Here is a 17482-nt window from a genome sequence, read left to right on the forward strand (position 1 = left end):
TCTAAGCTAGAAAAACTTTAATCAGATCTTTAAGACTTTCTACATATGCTAGGTCCCTTAATTTAAAATAATGGTCTATGCTACACATACAAAAGTCAAATTTGCATATGAGAAAAAGAACCACCTTACTAAAAAATCCTTTGCTCTTTCTGCCTTAGCATCACAAATCTCTCAGCTCTTATTCTCTCTGCCTTTCTGGCTGCTTCAGCCCAATCTTCCCAAGGATTTCTCTTCTTTCAATTGTCCCATAAATGTAGTTGATGTATTCTCACACCACCCATTCTCATGGCAACTGCATACATTCTTCTGGCTTCAGTGACCATCTATTTGCTTATGACTCCCAAATCTGCATCTCCAGTTTAAACTGTTCTCATGAGTTCCAGGTCTATTTAATAAACCATGATCACATAGTATTTCAAATTTAAATGGCTATATCTGAACACATTATCTTCCCTACCAATTGTGCTAATGGTAACCCCAGCTACCCAGTTACTCAAATTAGAAATTTGGAAGACATACTAAACTCTCTTTTCTGCCTCATAGTCCCAACTTCTAATTAGTCATTAAGTTCAGAGAAGGTGTAAATACTTAATGGCAAACTAATCACAAATATAAAGGTAAATAAAATCTTTAGTGGGATTAAAAACTATTAAATACCATTGAAGACGTATTTACTAAATGGTAGATGGAAGAATACATTAAGGTCAAACAGTTTTGGGAATTGATGAAAAGCATTTTTATTACCTTTCCCAGTTGTAGAGATTAATATTGATCTGGATTGCTTGATAAACAAGACCAGCCTGAAGAAGTACTATTTCTGCCTCCTGAATGTTCCCACTAAACATTAGTATATGGGCCATTTTTGATTCTTTAGATGGGAGATCTTTTATAGATTTGATGTATTGAACCTTATCAATCTAAAAAAAGAAAAAAAAAACTTGAAGTGGAAAGTTAACAGAAATATAACAAACACATATATAAACGCTATTTACTCACTTCACCAATTGCTGCATAGGCTATTTCTGCAGTAGTCATATCTCGATTAGCAACTGCCATTGCAGCTAGGCAAGCCCACATGGTTTGCTCCTAAAGTGAAATATGAGAACAATTATCTCATCTATTGGTTGAATTGTTTAAAAATAAATACTCGTAATAAAATATATTTTTATTTTAAAAATGAAAAATCGCTGAGCATAGTACTGAAAAAAATTATTAAAAAATTAATGATATGGAAATTTCATGTGGTTGCTTTGTTAAAATATGTAGGTATCATGTAGGAAAGCTCTTTTGAATAAAATGTTTAAAAATGTTTCATTTCTAATTATTAAAGTTGTAAATTTGAACTTAGGATATACTTTTAAAACAACTCAAAGTTATAAACCATCCAGTATTTTTGATGAGGTGCCAAAGACTATAATTTACAGGGAACCAGAGGAATAGAGGCTTCCTGACAATGCTTTTGTGGCATATTGCCACCAACACCTCATTACAAGAAAGGCATCAAGAAGTCATTACAGAGAAATAATAATTTTAAGGGATGTTAATCAGTGTTCAATAAAAATGTTTTGGAAAATAATGGACTCAATCAACTTGGGAAATTCTGATCTAAAGTAAAAGTTCTTAACCCTAGCTGTGCAAATAATCATCTGAGGAACTTGAAAAAATATGTTCTACTCCAGATCTAATAGTTTAGAGTCTCTGTGGGGGTAGAATTTGGGAACCTGACTTTTGGAAAAAATTACTCCAAAGATTTTTATTTGTGTCAGTATGGAGAAACCAATACACAATATATACACAATTATGGGTTCTGAAATGTAAAGTACCTTAACAAAGCGACAAAGTCTTACAGCATCTTCCCACTTTGAACTGCTTACATACTCATGGAGAATAGCAGGATATGGTGATATGCTGATGTGAACCAGCGAGCCATCAGCTCTTCTTATAGTAACCTGATTTCCAACAAAACTCACAATATGGGGATTTTTACTAAATTCACTGACAGAAAAAAAGCAGAGTATAATTTAAAGTTATAGTCTGAGCAAAATTTTTCATATATGAAATATATTAAATTTGGGAAATAGACCCCTGACATACATAGGGAGTCAATATACAACCTTCAAAATGCATACACATACAAAAAGTTATTTACAGGGAGAATGTGTATTTTGAAGTAGATATTTGATTCTAACTTCCTGTATACACTTAGAGCAAAATATGAAAACAGTTTAAAGTGGTAAAAATTATTATGTATTTAATATTTAAGAGGTATTCCAAAAAGAATTTGAAATGACCTGTTTTTCTTTAGTTTTAAGATAAATCGCTTTTAAATTATTGTTGCTTAGCTTTAGCTTTTAAAATTATTAACGTGTAAACCAATAAAAATAAAACTGAATTCCAAGACTATTTTCTCTTAATAAAAAGAGGTGAGATTTCAAAGAAACTAACATCTTTTCATTCATTTAAACATTTTAAAAAATAAGCTTTTTTATTTTGATACCTATCTGATTTTACTAAGGTTGCAAATTTGAATACTGAAATCAACTCAAAACAGATTTAAAAACTAAACTAAGGTTTGGAGTAATCTTTGTACTGCACTTTCAAGGTATGAGGCTGCTTTGCCATTTCTTGTAGTATTCAGGAAAGTAAATGCATTTGATTTTCTGCAGCATATGAAAAATTTAAAAAACCTTTGAGTAAATCTTACATATTTTTTCTACCTCTAATAATAACTTAAAAATTCAATTGTAGGGATACATGCATTCCTGAAAGTCCTAGGGCCAATGATAATCTGGGATAAAGAGTTGGCTGGTTGTCATAAGGTTGTATGAGCACCTACATGAAAATCACTAAACCACATTGAAAAAATACCTCTGAGTTATCTCTAAACAACACGAAACTTGAAAATTATGTTCATATAAGGGACAGTTAGTATTATAGAACACTTTCAACTTGATTCTGTCATTTAAATCTTATTATGCGAGCTCTAGCTGAACAATTTTTTTAGCTCAATATGACTAAACTGAAAGGTATGTGATTGAAATTAGAGGCAAAAATATAAATTCTATTTACTTGAGTATCATTTACCACAATAAGCAGAATTCTATGTAGTAAAATGTTACCTTGCATCTCTGTCATATAATGTTTTGAGTAAAATGTCTTTGTCCACATAAACTGTATTGGGGTAATACCACACTGTAAATCGAGTATCTTGAAGTCCACAAAGGATATTGCATGTATCACTCCATGCCAAAGTATGCACCATTGTTCCTTAATTTAAAAGAATGTTAATGTATTATTCATTCTAATATGACAAGTATTCAAAATATATTTTTAAATTCAGCTGACATATAAGGCCAATCTAAATTCTCATAAGGTATGATACTATTTTTTGATGCATAATGGTGAGAATACATACAAAAATTCACATAAGAATTTAGATGAAAATATTTGCATGCTCTACCAAGAACCATTATATTTTTATTTTGTAAGTATTATTACAATGCAAATTTGGCTGCAACAGCTAAAAATTTGTTTAATTATTAAAATGGACAAATTAACTTAGAAATGTTATGAAACTAAAACATTATTCACAGATTCATTCATAAATAGTTTACTATTTATGAATTCATTCATAAATAGATTCATTCATAAATAGTTTACTATTTATGAATTGTATTTATATACCATAAATACAATTTATGGTATATAAGTTCTAAGAAAACTGAAAGCAATTAAAATTTAAAATGAAATTTTTTTTACCAAGTTTGATAATCTGTTCTTCCTTCCCAAATCGCTTAACTGAGGTGATATAAAGATCTCTATTTTTATCAATGAAAGCAATTTTCCTATCATTGGTAAGTCCTTTTTGATCCAGAGCAATTTCCAAGATTTCATTCTAAAATTTTTTAAAAATGAAAATACTGGATTAGTTTTAGTGCTTGAAACCAGATAATTTTAATGATTTAAATAAAAGAACATTTCTTTTTCTAAAGACCAATGAAATGTCACACTCTTACTTATAGTGATAAAATGCCCATTAAATAATTTTAAGTTGCCATAGACTAAGAAGGCAAAAGCTGTACTAAACTGTGGTTACATTGCATAAAATACAAATATTTCCCCCTTAAGATATAATAAAATGCGGGAGGCCAGGTTTCAATTCGCAGCCCATGTACCTCCTCAAAAAAGGACAATAAAATAACATATACTTTGAAACTCCAAACTGAGAAAATCTCCCATCTGCCCTCCTATCTTGCCTTTAGGAGACAGGGTAAAAGGGTAAGGCAAGACATGAAAGGTCTGTTTTGATTAACAACTTTTTCAAACCAAAATTTACCCTAAGTAAAATGTCTAACACCTACATTTCAATGATATGCAAGAATAGATTTATGGAAAATATCTTATGTTTCTAAAGCCTTAAATTTTACAAATTCTTTCATGTTCATTTCTTGTGAAGTAAGAAACCACCTTGAGATGCAGTTATTATTACACTAACTTTGCTAATGAGAAGACTGAGACCCATACCACTTAAATGATTTTTGCTCAGAAAAAGGTGGTAACATGCATATCTACAATTTACAATTCAAACCTATGACTACAAGATCAGCGCTTTCCCCATAATAACAAAGTAATTAGGCAAAATATTTCACATAGAATGTATACTTATTTTAAATATAAAACTAAATTTTTATAATTCCGGGTCGGGGTCAATGAAGTCTAGTAGCCATGGCTAACTGCATTGTGCTCTGCACTGGTGCCAAGATGATCATCCTGGGGCTGGGCACCTGGAAGACCCCTCCAGGCAAAATGACAGAGGCTGTGAAGGTAGCCATTAATGTATGTCAGATACTGCCACACTGACTGTGCCCATGTGTACCAGAATAAGAATGAGGTGGGTGTGGCCATCCAGGAGAAGCTCAAGGAGCAGGTGGTGAAGCGCGAGGACCTCTTCATCATCATCAAGCTTTGCTGCACATACCATGAGAAAAGCCTGGTGAAAGGAGCCTGCCAGAAAACTATTAGTGACATCAAGCTAGACTACCTGGACCTTTACCTTATTCACTGGCCTACAGGCTTTCAGACTAGAAAGAAGTTTTCCCTTTGGATGAAGCAGACAACACAATTCCCAGTGACACCGATTTTGTGGACACATGGACAGCCATGGAAGAGCTGGTGGTTGAAGGGCTGGTCAAAGCTATTGGCGTATCTAACTTCATCCCCAAATTGAGAGGATCTTAAATAAACCTGGCTTAAAATATAAGCCTGTGGCTAACCAGATTGAGTGCCATCCATACCTAACTCAGGAGAAGTTTTCTAGGACTGCCAAAGGCATTGTGGTGACTGCCTATAGTCCCCTTGGCTCTCCTGATGGCCCTGAGCCAAACCTCAGGACCTTTCCCTACTGGAGGATCCCAGGATCAAAGCAATTGTAATCAAGCATAACAAAACCACAGGCCAGTGCTGATCCAGTTCTCCATGCAGAGGAATATGGTGGTGATACCCAAATCTGTGTCACCTAAATGCATTACTGAGAATTTTCAGATCTTTGACTTTTAACTAAGTAGTGTGGATATGCCTACCTTACTAGTTACAACAGGAAGGAGGGTCTGTGCCTTGGTAAGAGCTTCCTCCCACAAGGATTAGCCTTTCACTACTGAGTTTTGAAGCTGTGGATGCTGGCTCTTCTCCAAGTGACCTGCTCTCCTGTTTTATCTGCTTTCTTTTTCCTTGAAAGTGTTGTGTGACCCAAGTTTCTCAGCTGCGCATTAGCAGCCTGATGACAAACCCAGCTGGATGCTGGGGCATGAAAAGCAGTAACTGTGGGTTAAAAGTCTCTTCCAATTTTTTCTTCCTTTTTTATTTTTTTGCCCAACTAGAAAATTTAAGTTGAATACTCCTTTCTAAAAAAGGAGAAAAAAATCTATAATGTCAAAATAGTGCCACTAACAGTTGGGTTTGGATGGCTTCGAATTATATTCCTTTCAGCCAGACTTTTTGCCTCAAATAAAAAGCATTTTTGTGAAAAAACAAAAACAAAAAACTAAATTTCTAAATTTTTGTCCTTCAAATGAAAATATCAGTTTTTAAAGGAAGTAAATAAGTAGTCTCTGTCTATTACCTTATGAGAAAGAGGCTTCCCATCACCTAAGGGTTTTCCAGTTGATGCCTCAAAGAGGAATATTACTTGAAAAAAAAAGTAGAACAAATTAATTGTTTCAATTGGTAAATGTAAATGAAATTATCATACCCCTTCATTAAAAAGCATTTAATCCTCTGGACCACAGAGTATCTTTCAATTAAAACATCAGTAATGTCAAAATCTTATTTATCCACAGGGCTATATTTCTTATGAAAACAGTAGTACTAAACACTTCTTTCTAAAACACCTCCTAAAACACACATTCCCTCATTAAAATGGCTATTTTAGAGCATGGCATCAGTGGTCCACAGGCTGAACAATGGCAAGTCCAATATTGGATGTGATTTGTTATTTTCATAATTCCATTTAGAAACTATAATATCCACCAAAAAAATGCATGGAGTGTCTACTATAATACCAGTGATGTGCTGTTCAGTTCCCTGTCAGGATAGTACCAACAACGGAGACTCTCCATAAGTCATAAATCACTATTATATTACAAACCGATGACCTTCCTATAGAGTTTTCAACTCAGAGTTCCATGATACCACAACGTTTGGGTTAATCTCAAAATTTTGGATCCAGGGTTGGAGATGTCTTAAAGAAAGTATGAGAATTCCCCTAAGGTAAAACTTCCAGAACCGCCCTCTATATGTCCCAGAGAGCCCCTGATATTTTAGAATTATCTTAGAAAAAAGGATACCTGCAAATGAAAGTCTGCAAATGCAGTCTTTAAAACAATTATCATTTTTTAGTTGGATTATGATTATTTTTAGCTTCTAAAAGTATTACTTCTAAAGTATTTTTCTTTGAAAGGGATGCTGCCAATGATTTCTATCCCTGCTGCTTGAGGGAATTAGCTGCCATATTGAAATGGGGCAAATAGGTCAAGCTTAAATATTTCTCAAAGATAAGAGGATTTTTTTTTGGAGGGGGGGTGGTGGATGGTCCAGGAATCAAACCCAGGTCCCTCACATGAAAGGCGAGCATTCTACCACTGAAACACCTAAGAGTTGTTTTTAACACACGGACACAAAACATTTTCTTGGAAGCCATCAAATAGATATGAAATATTCTTTAAGATAATGTAAATATAAAAAAACATTTTTATTATATACAAATGAAATTTGGGGTAGTTTTGGATATAACAGCTCAATTTCTCTTTAACACATCTCCAAACTTATAATAATCTAATCCTCACCTCACAAAGTCTCATTTCAGACAAGAGAGTGTGTGGCGCCCATACTGCCTCATCATACACCTCACTCTTTACCAGTGCATTTTCACTCTAACTGGCCAGCTTTCTCTAAGATATTATTCTATCAACTATCTCCCCTTTGTCCTCTACCTTTAAACACTCCTTTTCTTCTGACTTATCCTTCACAGCATCAAACATATTGAAGTCACTTTCATTAAAAAAAAAAAACAAAAAAACCCTTCCCCACTCTCAAATAATCACTACCAATTACTTCTGTCTTTTTAATTCTAAACTTCCTAAAATAATTGCAGCTTTTACAACTCCTATCCACTTTTCAACTTATTACAATTTGTTGTTCAATCTCACTCATTAATACAAAAGCTCTTGCTTGGATCAACAATGACTCAGATGCTGCCAAATTAAAGAGCCTATTTGCAGTCTTCAATCCCTGAGTCTACTTTTAGTGTTGACCTCCTAGCAGTGATGGATGCCCCGACCAGCCTGTCTTTCTTAGAAACTCTTATATGGGCTACATATAACAGTGTTTTCTCCCGATTCCCTCCCTTTATCTTGGACCATCGCTCTCATTTTTCTTTGCTAGTTCCTCCTTATGGTGATCCTTTAATATGTTATTGTTCCCCAGGTTTTATTCTTGGTTGCCTCTTCACACATATATTTTCCTTGGTTTAATCTACTTTCATGACAACAACCACAAATCTAACTAATGATAATTTGAAGTTCTCTATTTCCAACCCCAATCTTTGCTCTGATGTGTTGGAGATTACAGGAGATATTGAAGGAATCTGAAATAAATGCTATCTCTGTCCCACTTCTCTACTGATTCACCAAAGGCTTTTCCTAGTCTTAAACATGACAATGGATTTGGTAGCCATAGTTTTCTCTTTTAAAAAGATTGTTGCAGTGTTTTGGAGGTTCTCTTTAAATAATTCCCAAATTATTTCAGCTCCAGATTTATTCCAAATGGAGTAATTTTATATAATTGAATTATGTATAGGGTTACAAAAATGAAAAAAAAAGATGTTATTTTTTTCAACATATATGTTAAATTGCTCAATTATGCATGTTAAAATTAAAATGCTAAATATGTGCTAAAATAATCTATGTATATACATAAATATAAAACATGATATTAAAATTCTAGAGGATCACACTTTTAGAACAGTGATTACTAGCTTTTAGTAAACTATAGGATGTTAAGTTTGAGATCACTGGCTATATTCATAGTGGAAATCATGTCATAACAGTAAGTCATGTTCCAAGACTGCCAATTATGCTGAGAAAAATGAAAAAGAAAAATATGGCAACAGAGTCATAGTTGACCACGACAGCAGATTATGATAATCCAGGGTACTATTCACCCACAGAATCTTTGAATAACTAGCAAAAACTGGCAGAACAAGCTTCCCCAAAACTCTGGAAACCAATTAAAAGTTTGCAGTACTGAGCAATTCATGAATTAAGAAAATGTGGCTTGAAGGATAGTAGGAGAATCTCCTGGCACTGTTACTGGACCCTTCCTTAACTTCTCGTGGTGGGAAGTGGAGCCAGTTTGCACTCTGATTTTGGGTCTATGGTCCTGCTCGGCAGGGAGCAGAGTAAGTACTATATGTCTCCTCTCTGGCTCACCCTCCCAGAAATCACCCTGTAGACAAATGTAGTTTACAGACAGCTAAGGCAGTGTAAGAAGCAGTTTAAATCAAAGAAACTTGGGGCAAAGGATTACCAGATTAAAGATTTACAAGAGAGTGATGGGTGGATAGTCTATTTCATAGAAAGTAGGGGGGACATTCATTTTTTAAAAAAATTTTTATTAATAAAACCAATCAACATACAATATGAGCATTCTTTTTTTCATCACATACTTGTATATTCATCATCATGATCATTTCTTAGAACATTTGCATTAACTCAGAAAAAGAAATAAAAAGACAACAGAAAAAAAATTCATACATACCATACCACTTACCCCTCCCTTTCATTGATCACTAGCCTTTCAATCTACTAAATTTAACATTTGTTCCCCTTATTATTTATTTTTAATCCCTGTGCTTTACTCATCTGCCCATAAGGTAGATAAAAGGAGCATCAGACACAAGGTTTTCACAATCACACAGTCACATTGTGAAAGCTATATCATTATATAATCATCTTCAAGAAACATGGCTACTGGAACACAGCTCTATATTTTCAGGCAGTTCCCTCCAGCCTCTCCATTACGTCTTAACTAACAAGGTGGTATCTATTTAATGTATAAGAATAACCTTCAGGACAACCTCTCGACTCTGTTTGAATCTCTCAGCCACTGACATTTTATTTTGTCTCATTTCACTCTTCCCCCTTTTGGGGGACATTCATCTTAAAGCCAAGAACAAGCACACCCAGGACAAAATACAGTCAGAAAAAACAGAGAAGACCTTGCATTTCACTGTCACCTCAGGTTGTTCTTTTTGATAGGAAGGCTGTTCTAGTTTGCTAGCTGCCGGAATACAACACACCAGAGATGGATAGTTTTTCAGAGGAAAGGCAGCTAACTTTTGACTGAGGGTCTTTCTTACGTGGGAAGGCACAGGGTGATCTGTGCTGGCCTCTCCATGCCTCTGGGTTCCAACAACTTTCCCCAGGGTGATTCCTCTCTGCATATCCAAAGGCCTGGATTGAGCTGCCAGTGCTGAGATGAGCTATGCTGAGCTGCTTGGGCTGTGCTATGTTGAGCTCTCCCATTTAAGCACCAGCCAATTAAATCAAACATCATTCATTGCAGCAGGCACGCCTCCTAGTCAACTGCAGATGCAATGAGCAACAGATGAGGTTAACATATCACTGGCTCATGTCCACAGCAACAGAACTAGGCACCTTTACCTGGTCAAGCTGACACCTGAACCTAACTACCGCAAGGGCTAAACTCTGAAGGAGAGCACAAGCAAGAACACAGAGTCAATTTGAAATGACTGTGAAAGGTACTTTTGGCTTTGGTTTGTTTTTGTTAGCATGTGGTGCTGAAGGAAATCTCTGTTATAAGACTAACTGGATACAAATGTAAAGAAGAGAAAGTTCAGGGACTAAATCCCAGAGTTTACACATAAAACACAGTGCAACAAAAGATTACAAGACAAAGAAACAGGAAATGATGTCCCATCTAAAGGAACAAAGTAAAAATCCAGAAACCATTAATGAAGAAGACTAGATTTCAGACATACTAGACAAAGACTTTTTTAAAAATGACCCTCAACATGCTCAAGAAGATAAAGGAAAACACAGAGAAAGACTGAGCTAAAGGATACCAGTAAAAAGATGAATGAGCAATATGAGAATTTCAATAAAGAGATAGAAATTTTAAAAAGGAAAAAAATTCTAAAGCTAAAGACCACAATAACTCATGAAAAATTCCCATGAGGGTTTCACAGCAGCATGGAACTGGCAGAAGAAACAGTCAGTGAACTCGAAGACAAAACAACTGAAATGATTCAGGCTGAGGATCAGAAAGGGGGCAAAAAAAAGAAAAATAGTAAACAGAGCCTAAGAGACCTGTAGGACACCATCAAGTATATAAATATATGCATTATGGGAGCCCCAGAAGGAAAAGAAAGAGAGAGAGGGGCAGAAGGAATATTCAAAGTAACAATGACAGAGAACTTCTCAAATTTAACAAAAGAAATGAATACCCCCATTCAATAAGAACAATGAACCTCAAGCCCGACAAACTCAAAGAGAACCATACCAAGACAAATACTAGCCTGTCGAGTGCCACAGACAAGGAAAGAGTACTGAGAGCTGCAGAAGAAAAACAACATGATATATGCAAGGGAATTCTAATACAATTAAGTGGCAATTTCTCCTCAGAAAACATGAAGGCAAGTAGATAGTGGGATGGACTATTAAAGGGCTTAAAGAAAACAACTGCCAACAAAAAATTTGCATCCAGTGAAACTACCTTTAAAAATAAGGGAAATTAAGGCATTCCCAGATTTAAAAAACAAACAAACAAACAAACGAACTGAGTGAGCTCACTACTACAAGAACAGCCCTAGAAGCAATGCTAAATGGAGTTCTTCAGACTAAAACTCACTGGATAGTGGGTTGAAGCACCATAAAGAAATAAAGACCTCTGGTAAAGACCCACTAACCATATGGATAATTATAAATGCCCTTAGAACTTCTTATAGGTTCTAAAATGTAAATGTATAAAAAGTAATGATGGCGGGGGTGCACAGATAGCTCAGTGGTAGAATTCTTGCTTGCCATGAGGGAGACCCACTTCAATTCCTGGTCCATGCACGTCCCCAAAAACAAATAAGCAAAACAAACAAACAAAATACAACAAACAAACAAAAATTTAAAGAATGGTGCTGCAATAACAGGATACTCACATGGAAAAATAATAGAATGTGACCCTACAAAAAAAAAATGATAAAACCATGGTATTGGAAATAAAAAGAATAAGGATACAATTCATAATAAGCTCAACAAAAGGTATGAGATGGTATTGTAGTTTTGATTTGCATTTCCCTAATAGCTAGTAATGTTGAGCATCTTTTCATATGCTTTTTAGCCATTTGTATTTTCTCTTTGGAAAAATGTCTATCCATGCCTTCTGACCGTTTTTTAAATTGGGTGGTTCATCTACTTGTTGTTGAATTGTAGGATAAATCATCTTCTAAAACTGAAAAAAATATTGTAACTAAATTTTAAATTAAATATAAGTCAAATACTAGAAAATTTGGGCTTCCATTTTTTGAAAAAATTATAGTGCATCTGTGTCAGGTGGATGGGGAGAAAGAACGCAAAAGCAGTACCTTCAAAATTTTATCAATAATCTAAAGGGTATTCAAATCAATCCAAAATGTTTACTGAGCTCCTATTATAGTATAGGATACAATGTCTGGTACAAAAATCTTGCCCCTGTAGGATTTCTCAAATTAGGAAGGAACCACTGGTCTCACATGTGGATGGTCCCCTTGGAAGGAAATGCTATAAGTGCTTCAGTTGTGTTTTTTAGATTGTTAGCATATACTCTATTAGCCATCAATGAAATAATGGTTTCTTTAAAAAGGAATATAAGAAAACAGTATTTCCCCCGCATTTTATATCAGCTCTACAATAATTTCATTTTAGTCTTCTTTATTTGTTTACAGTAAAACAGAATGACATGATTATTAGTTCTACAGTCAAAATTTATGTAAAACAGATAATTTATTAGCTGGTATATAGATCCACATTACTGAAAATATTTATAATTCTAAGAACTACAAAGGATTAAAAAATAGTGAAAAAGTTTTCAGAGGTGACTTTACAGAAAAATTCAGAATAAGACATATTCAGTTGAAAACACGTTATTTTATTAAAGCCTGCATGTAAAATATGTGATGTTAAATAAGAAAAATATAGACAACTCATAGCAAACTCTAGGATTTAAAATTTAAGTTAATAGATGACAAAAATGTGACTTCCAAATTGTTATTATTTGCAATTAGACAGACATCGTAATCTATCTTTTCTTTGGAAATTATTTTATTTCCACTCTCTTAGCCAAAAACGAAAACCATTAAAAACAATTACCAAATTTTCTCTCTCAGAGAAGGCCTAGAGGCATGTAGAGATGGAATAGTTCTTTCTAGTAGAGTTTTATTTCCTACCAGTATAGAAGGTGATGCTATCTGAAAATTTAAAAGTGGGACAGTTTTCTAGCTCCTGAATTAGATCTTCCAAGGGTAGTATTATTATGGTACAAATTATCAGAATTAACATTCAGATCAGATATTTTTTAATGTTACAGTGATGCACAATATGTTTCACAATATGTATTAAAGAGAAACAATTACTTAATACTTATTTTTTTCATGAGGTTTTAGGGACAACTCACTCTACTGATTTTCCCTCTAGTTCTTCCTCCTCTCAATCCATCTCTAAATACTGCTGAGCTCAGTCTTTGGCCTTCTTCTCTGTGTATAGTTACTTCCTAGGTGATTTCATTCAGTGCCATTGCTGCAAGCACCATTTGTACACCAATGAGTCCCAAATTTTTTTCTCTAGTTCCAACCTCTCTCCTGTTTATCTTACCATTTTCTCTCCATCTCTACTTGAAGTCTAAGAGGCACTTAAATTTACCATAACCAGAATGGAATAACTTTAATTCTTTAACTCATTTTTAGAACAAATGAGGAAGCTTGTGATTCTTTCATATAAGTTTAACATACTAATAGATGAGGAAATGAAAGTTAATTTATGAAAATTTGACACTATTAATGATTTTTATGGGAATTTGACATGGAAAATTATTTTTAAATACTTACTTTTTTCATCAGTTTTGTCTTTTATTGCTATGGTATCATTACTCAGAGACACAGTCTGTGCATTCAGAATATCTGTCCTCATTCCAGGAAATTTTGGAGAAGAAATGAAGCGTCCTTCATAAGAATATAAATAGATACCACCACCATCCACAAGAAGAAAATGTCTAAAAATAAATAACAATAAATTTTCAAATAGGAGTAGACTATATTATCTTTTTTATATTAGAGAAGAATTTGTTCTTTGGATCTAAGTATTACAACGAGAATAGTAGTTATATAGTAAAAAATAAAAATATTAAAAAGTGAAAGACAACATTGATCTTATTTAAATGTCCACAGCCACCACCTTATCTACCAAAATTTTATTTCTTTTACATTATAACTGCAATTTACTTCCTTTCCGAAAGAAGCATCTCCATACAAAGGTAATCAGAAAAGCTTATAATTTATAATTTGATAACTTTAATGCTGTATAATATCTGTTACATGAAACAGTATTGATACATATTTTATAATTAAAGATTAAACACTAGTTAAAGTCCAAAATAGTGAAAATGACTCCAAAATTAACATCAGGGCCAGCATTTATTAAACAAAGATGTTTCTGACTTGAAAATCAAATGGTGATCATCAGTAAATACATTCATATCTAAAAACTGACACATTTCACAGAAGGGACTTAGGTCCATTTGCTGTGCTGACAGCTATATTCAAGCATGAAGTAAGTCAAAACGTATTGTTATTTTTTTGCTTTGAAAATGAATGACCATTGCAAAAATAAGTCAAACATAATGGAGAAAACAAAAGAGCTTTTGCAATCTTATGTCCATAGAGATAACTATGGCAAACAAAAAGTATGGTTGTATCAATTTCATCAACCCACTCCTATGGGCATTTATTTATTTCAAATTACCCACTGTTTTAAAGAATACATCGAGTATATATACATCTCTGTATGTTTGCCCTACTTATTTCTTTGGTACAACTTCCAGAAGCACAATACTGGATCATAGAGGTATATACTTTAAAAGATATATATGGGTGGGTCATGGTGGCTTAGCAGGCAGAGTTCTCGTCTGCCATGCCAGAGACCCAGGTTCGATTCCTGGTGTCAAACTGCCTTTTGGGAGGGTTGTATTGATTCACACATGTACTACTTCTAGGTTGGAGTGCCTGTTTCCTTAATGCTGAAGACATTATTAGTTTTTAATTCTTATGATCAAGATCTTAATATTCTTAATCCAGAAACATTTCTTGATTCAGGAATTGTTCTTTCTTTCTATGGAAACAAGTAGGAAATAAATAAATACTAAAGCCAATGAAAAGTTATTACCTAATGAATACCAAATGTATACCCTTCAATTAAATTAATACTTGAGGATTAGTAATTTGACCTTCACAAGGGGCTATCAGTATAGAAAACACTGTTAATCTTTAAAAAGTGACACATCATATTAATATGTATTCTTTTTCTCAGTACTAAAAGCATTTTCTCTTCTAAACAAGATACGATAGCTTTTAACCTCCTCGTAAGTTAACACCCTGTTTCAAGGACCAAATATCTCCCAGTGTACAAATAAGACTAGCAATGCAGACACTTAATAAAACATACTTTTAGATAATTAAATGCCATTTATGCCATTGACACATGCCTTTACTAACAAATTATTCAGTAAATTAAAAAAAAAGCTATTTGGAACTTTGGGAGTAAATAACAGAAATTATTTTTAAATAGCTGAATGGCAATAATGCCTCTTTGTTTTAAAAAGATATGGTTCATAAAAAAGAAAAAGATATTAAAAAAAAGAAAAAAGATATGGTACATAATACTGGAATGATACAGAGATTAGCATGGCCCCTGCACAAAGATGACATGCAAATTTGTGAAGCGTTCCACAGTTTTAAAGGGAAAAAAAGCGATATGGTATAACTAAATATATAAATTATATATTTCAATTTAATTAAACAGATAATACCAACTTTGACATAACATTTCTTGATGACTCAAGGTCATCGACACGTGATCATACTTGTCAGTAACTATTTAACTGATAGTTTTGATACTCATGAGAATCTCTTGGTGCATCAGAATAATTATCATACTTCTCAGCTACACAGTTCTGGGCTTTTAGTTTTCTATATGCTTCCTTGCCAGATAGTCACTTTTCTTCCTGTCATTACATCAGCCACTAACAGCCCACTGACACTATCCCTCTTCTGGTTTTCTATTTGTAAAAGGCTATTGCCTAGAAATCTTGAAAACAAACACCTTTAACAACTGTCTAGATAGTAATAAACTATATGGTCTTAGTGTACAGGTTTTATGGGTAGTTATTTTAGGTAATTTTCCTACTTTATTCCAGGTTTTATTGAATTGTAACCTTTTAAGTCTGATCTCTGATTCAGTAGGATATCACCGGACTAGATAGACAAATTTACAGATTTCATGGAAATATGTGGTTCCTGGGTATAGCGATTCCTAATGTAATAATACAGTTAATTGGTCTGGAGTTTCTTAGTCTTGAATATACTAAAGGCTTTGGGAGAAAATACTATTTTTAAAATTCATGTTACAACCCAATAGTATTTCATGAAATCAACGATTTTCAATCAATATTCAAAAGCAAAAACAAAAACCAGAACAGAACAAAATAGAAAATAGGTGGCTCTTTAGGTCAAAACTATTTCATAGTTATTTGCCTATTTCACTCTCATTCTCTTATGTCATCACTCTGATGTCTACTTGTATGAGTTTATTCTCATAATTTTAACATAAATTAATAAATTACTAGCATTAAATTTGTTTTAATTTCTAATATTAAAATGTTAATACATATATATAACCTGCAATAATTTAAAAACGTAAAGAAATTCTGAAACTAATGAGTTTCAGAGCCACTGATCTAATGGCTTATTTATTCTCTTATTGTCTTTTTCTTTTAAAATATATTATAGTAAAAACAGATTGACTCTAAATGTCTAATCATCATTCTGTAAATAACATGCTTTTAAAGAGTGCATTAGGGCTATCTGAGATATTTCAACCCCAAATTCAATGTCAAATATAAGAAACAAACTACCTTTCTGCCTGCAGAATTAAACTAACAGTTCCTTCTTTAAGATCAAATATAAGTGGTGTATTCCAGTTCTTCGTACTAAAAGAAAAATAAAATGGATATTTATTAACATTTTAAAATACAAAATACATTTTATTAAGTAGAGGTACTCATTTTAAATAAAGTGACTTCGGTTTAACTGTAAATTCTATACATATTTCTATTACAGCATGTGACATATTATTTTGTAACCAGGCACTACATGTCTCTATTCCTGTGCTGGTTTGAAAGGATGTATGTCCCCTAGAAAAGCCATGTTTTAATCAAAATCCCATTTCATAAAGGCAGAATAATCCCTATTCAATACTCTATGTTTGAAACAGAAATCAGATCATCTCCCTGGATGGTGTGATTCAATCGAGTGGTTGTTAAACTGGATTAGATGACGACATGTCTCCACCCATTTGGGTGGTTCTTGAGAAGTTTCTGGGGTCCTATAAAAGAGGAAACATTTTGGAGAATGAAGGAGATTCTGAGAGAGCAGAAAATGCTGCAGCATAGCAAAGCAGAGAGACCACGAGCCAGCAATCTTTGGAGATAAAGAAGGAAAACGTCTCCGGGGGAGCTTCACGAAACAGGAAGCCAGCAGAGAAAGCTAGCAGATGACGCCTTATATGAGAGAGAAGCCCTGACTGTGTTGCCATGTGCCTTCTCACTTGAGAGAAGCGTGTTGAGATTTTTTTTTCTAAAGTACAGAAGCATCTATTTTTATCATACT

The 17482-nt window shown here is 33.7% G+C and overlaps 1 protein-coding gene, 1 non-coding gene and 1 pseudogene across 9 annotated transcripts in view; 2 read left to right on the forward strand and 1 right to left on the reverse strand.

Moving 5' to 3' along the window:
• Nucleotides 1-17482, reverse strand: part of IFT80 (intraflagellar transport 80) — a 157019-nt gene that overhangs the window by 29468 nt on the left and 110069 nt on the right. For all 8 annotated transcript variants that reach the window (XM_077160923.1, XM_077160922.1, XM_077160920.1 and 5 more), the window contains 8 exons: nucleotides 16729-16803; nucleotides 13649-13812; nucleotides 6119-6183; nucleotides 3760-3895; nucleotides 3120-3267; nucleotides 1824-1995; nucleotides 997-1086; nucleotides 745-917 (listed from right to left, as the gene is read on the reverse strand). In XM_077160923.1, coding sequence (XP_077017038.1) covers nucleotides 745-917; nucleotides 997-1086; nucleotides 1824-1995; nucleotides 3120-3267; nucleotides 3760-3895; nucleotides 6119-6183; nucleotides 13649-13812; nucleotides 16729-16803 — 1023 coding nt within the window. The remainder of the gene's footprint in view (nucleotides 1-744; nucleotides 918-996; nucleotides 1087-1823; nucleotides 1996-3119; nucleotides 3268-3759; nucleotides 3896-6118; nucleotides 6184-13648; nucleotides 13813-16728; nucleotides 16804-17482) is intronic.
• On the forward strand, nucleotides 4726-5664 carry LOC143684198 (aldo-keto reductase family 1 member B1 pseudogene; annotated as a pseudogene).
• Nucleotides 15442-15551, forward strand: LOC143685404 (U6 spliceosomal RNA). The gene has a single exon (XR_013176639.1). It is a non-coding gene; the product is annotated as a U6 spliceosomal RNA (small nuclear RNA).

The sequence above is a fragment of the Tamandua tetradactyla genome, chromosome 5 (assembly GCF_023851605.1).
Source record: "Tamandua tetradactyla isolate mTamTet1 chromosome 5, mTamTet1.pri, whole genome shotgun sequence".
In the NCBI taxonomy this organism is placed as follows: Eukaryota; Metazoa; Chordata; class Mammalia; order Pilosa; family Myrmecophagidae; genus Tamandua; species Tamandua tetradactyla.